Genomic DNA, 4,359 nt, shown 5'->3' with positions numbered 1-4,359 from the left:
TTTTCCTTCACGTTCTGGAGAGGACTGTACTTCTAGGTGCTGGCTGCATTGGCAGTGCTGGTGTTACTTTCAGGATGTTGGGATTACTTCCAATCCATCACCTTTTGAGCTGTTGAGAATTTGGGATTCAGAGGAATAGAGTTGATGGGACTGAGCAGGGGTTGGACAGATATAGGGAGAAGTGATCAGAGGAAGTGTGTTCTAACCCTAGGACATCCAGGAGCAGAGAGACACAGCAGGCTGGAAGACATGCCAGAATCATTGCGTGTGGAGTGGGGTTTGTGAGGTTGGAGAAGTGTGGGCAGGGGCGGGGGAGGGGAACTCTGAGTCGTGGGGTGAACCTGCTGCGGGTCAGCAGGAATCTGAGGTGCAGAGAGATGACACCTCCCCTAGGCAGACATGCCCTTGTCAGCCCATCCAACTATCTGAAGTGTTCAATTATTTATTCATTAATTTGACAGTTAGCACTAGAATGTTTGTTAATGTGTCAATGCATTTTAGGTGTTAGGGATATTTAGGGGGAACAAATGACATCTCTTTCTTCAAGGAGCTGACATCGAAGACAGAGGAGATGGATGCAGGGAAGCCCTGATGCGTGTACACAACACACATTATAGTGTCTGAGGCGATGGGTGCTGGAGTAACTGTGAAGCAGGGTAGTTGAGAGAGAGATGGAGGGCATGAGAGAGCTGTTTTCCTGAAGCTGTCAAAACAGCTAAGCGCTGTTTCTGCAGAGAGTGATAGGGCCCTGGCGGAGAAGGGCAAGTGTGAAGCCCCAAGGCGGGCACAGCCCCAAGGCGGGCGCAACCCTGGTACTTTTGAGTCCCTGGAGCTAGGCAAGGGCGGGAAGACATGAGGAGGCGCCTGAGGTCTCATAGGGCCAAGAAGCCTAGTGAGGGAGGAGTGGGGGCTTTGGAGCACTGGGGAGGATCTCCAGTCACCTGCTGCTTCTGCAGTTCAAAGTAGGCCCACCTGGATGTTGAGTGATGACGGTATGTATGTGAGTGTGTGTGGTTAAGTCAACGTGGCTGAATTTGTGTGTATGTGTCTGTGTGTTTAAATGGTGTGTTTGGGTATGTGTGAGTGTCTGTGTGCCTGAGTGATTATGATGCGCGTGGCGATGTGAGTGTACGTGTGTTCATATGTGTCAGTGTCTACACGGATGTGTTTGGCATATGTGTTGGTGCATGTACAAGTGTTTACATGTGTGTGTGTGTGTTGGGAGAGGTCCCAAGGGCAAATGAGATCCTGCTGGGAAGCCTCTCCTGGCATCTTGGCTGGGCCTGGTCCTTGCCATGGGTCATAGAACAGACCAATGTCACTGATGAGGTCACAGAATCAAGCCAGGAGCCTAGTGACCACGGGCACCTAACAGCCACTTGGGCTGGGGCCAGCAGAGGGCTTCAGTACAGCCCGAGCCGACTCTCACAGACCAACTGGAGCTCTGAGCCCCTGGGCACTGGTGCCAAGTCATGAAGCGTCACTTCATGGACCACAGGGGAAAACAGCCACCAATAGACGGGGCCACCCTCAGCCTGGCCAGCCCAGAGTCCACAGAGGAGAGCGAGGAAGTGCGCTGGTCAGGTAGGTCGAAAGATAGGGTGTGGCAGGTGTGTCCCTGAGAGGGGTCATGGAGGGGGGTTGGTGCTAGGTCACCCCTCGGTGCTGTCACCCAAGTGCCGTGTTGGCCATAAAGATGGATGGTAGGCCTGACCGAGGCAGCTGTTGTGAGTGCATGAGGTGATTTCAGGAAGCATGAGGATGAAAATATAAAATGTTCGTCATTATGTATTTTAATGCGCTTTGAACAAAACCAGTATTGACGTCAATCCTGGGATTTTAGCAGTGATGTAAAAAATTCCTTTGTAATAAATGGATCATAGTTAGTCTAAACATCAACTTGAAGATGACTATGAACTGTGCGTGGGCAGCACCTAAGGGTCACATGGGCTCTGGGGCAGAGTGACCAGCACCAGCTCAGGCTCCATCAGTCATTTCAATGCTCCAGGCCTCAGTTTCCTGATTTGTCAAAAAGCATAACAATACAATTTCTTTGGGTTTTGGAACACTAAAGGAGTTAAAATATGGCCAGCACTTAGCACTTATACAGTGATGGGATCCAATGGGCATTCAAGGAAAGAACAAGACACCCATGGGGTGAGATGAGACATGTCACAGAGTGAAGGTGGGGCTGAGCAGCCTGGTCAAGGCACTTGTCATGCCTGGCTTTCTAAACTTCACTGAGCTGTGATTTACATATGCAAACCTCACCAATTGTGTGCACAATTTGAAGCATTCTGATATGTACGCATTTGTGTAACCGCCACCTAGATCATGATGCTGAAATATTTTCATGCCCCTCCCAAAGTTCCCTAGTGAGTGAGTGGCCCTTTGCAGTCAGTTCACCCATAGCCCTTAGCTCCTGGTAGCCCCTGTTCTGTTCCCTCTCCCTGTGGTTTTATCTTCTCTAGCATGTCATCTCAATGGAATCAAGGACTCTATGGTTTTTTGTTGTTGTTTTTTGTTTTTAACCCTGGCTTCTTCCATTTAGCAGAATGCATTAGATATTCATCACGTTTTGCACGTAACAGTAGTTCATTCCGTCTTCTCAACAAAGAGGATTGCACTGTATGAACGTTCCACAATCTGTATTCACCAGGCGATGTCTTTGGGGCTTAGTCAAGGGCTTGACAATTACATTCATACACTATTTGATCCTTATCATCACATCCACAACTTACAGATACATCAGTTTATACATGTGACCCTTATCATCACCCCCAAGATGATCTCATGCCCATCTTATGGGGGAACCAGTCACAGAAAAGAGAAAGTACCTGCCCAGGGGCTCCCAGAGCCTGCACCCATCTGGGGTGCAGAGGTGGGTTGTGGCACTGATCCCTCAGGGGTACTCATGAAAATGTCCTTCCACCTCTCAGGGACCACAAAGAGAGAGGAGCCATCTCCACAGCCGGGCCCGGCCACCCCCATGAGGAGGACATCTACTTCTGGGGCAAGGGCCGGAGGATGCTGAGCTGGAGCAGCTCGCCATCGTCCGAGTCCTCCTCCGAGTACCAGTCCTACTCCCAGTACCAGTCTTGCTATTCCAGCTCATACAGCAACGAGGATGCCGCCCAGCAAAGCATGTGCGCCTTCTACACCCATGTGAAGACCGTGCAGGGCGTGGCTGTGGCTTGGGAGACGGACAGCGGCTTCGAACCTGTCAGCCGGCAGCCCCGCATCCACGAAGCCGAGTTCATCAAGAGGCAGAGGCAGAAAGGCACCTCCTACGAGATGGCTTCCAGCACCGACCTGCGCTGGGAACTGGAAGCCAGCAAGAACAACTGCTGCTTGGAGTCTGATGACACGGAGCTGCTGGACCCCCTGGAATGTTGCCTGCAGGAGCTGCGGGACACCCCAGACTGGCTGGTCACCACCAACTACGGGCTGCGGTGTGTGGCCTGCTGCCGGGTCTTCCCCACACTGGAGGCGCTGCTGGAGCACGCCCAGTATGGCATCCAGGAGGGCTTCAGTTGCCAGATCTTTTTTGAAGAGATGCTGGAGAGAAGGCAGGCCCAGGGCCAGGGGCAGGAGCAAGAGCCAGAGGAGGAGGAACAGAGCGCTTCGGATAGTAGTGAATATCCAAGGGCCCAGGTCAAGGTGCTTTTGGCACAGTCACAGAAGCAGTGAGCTGGAGGTGATGTGCCCTGCCCTGCCCTCACCTCCCACACCTCAGTTGCTCCTTTCCTAGCTGTCAGGACTAGAGCCATGGGGCAGGGAGAGACGATGAGGGCCGGGAAAGGAAGCTAGTGGAGTATAGAGCTGGGCAGGCCATGAGAAGGGCTGGGGAAGGCCCCCTCCCAAAGGGCAGAGCATTTCAACCAGCATCCATTTCAAAACCTGAAGCAAGTGTTTCTGATGGTGGGTGCAAGATCTGAAGCCTGCAAGCAGGTGGCCACAGGGATTTCTATTTTTGCTGGTGGGTCAAGCAGGTCATGACTCACAGGAGAGCCAACAGCACATGAAGTTTCAGCCCTATTTTTTTGATTGTTAGGAACCCATCATATGCCCTTGTTCTATATCTTGTCTTAATGGGATTAAATTTGAATACTCAATGTTTAAGTCAATGACTAATGGAGTGGATCATGGTTTGGGGTTGGACCCACAGGAAACTGCCATTGCCACAGATTCCACACTGGCACAGACATCCCGAGACAGAAGGTTCCCAGAGGTAGAGATAGGGGCCAGGTACATCCTGCTGAGCCGTGAGTTTAGCTGTGTCAACTCCACGTTTTAAAATGTTTCTGCAGAATTTGTCTTCACCCTCTTGAAGAAGGAGGCTGCCTTCATTCAAGAAAA

General features: G+C 51.4%; 1 protein-coding gene across 1 annotated transcript; it reads left to right on the top strand.

The window, feature by feature from the left end:
• On the top strand, window positions 1,473–4,055 carry FAM170B (family with sequence similarity 170 member B). Its single transcript, XM_001924320.4, is given in 3 exon segments — window positions 1,473–1,584; window positions 2,940–2,981; window positions 2,984–4,055. Coding segments are annotated over 3 exon segments (861 nt in total). The 3' UTR covers window positions 3,691–4,055.

This window comes from Sus scrofa, chromosome 14, assembly GCF_000003025.6.
Source record: "Sus scrofa isolate TJ Tabasco breed Duroc chromosome 14, Sscrofa11.1, whole genome shotgun sequence".
NCBI lineage: Eukaryota > Metazoa > Chordata > Mammalia > Artiodactyla > Suidae > Sus > Sus scrofa.
The sequence above is the reverse complement of the archived record's forward strand: the minus strand, read 5'-3'. Positions and strand labels throughout refer to the sequence as shown.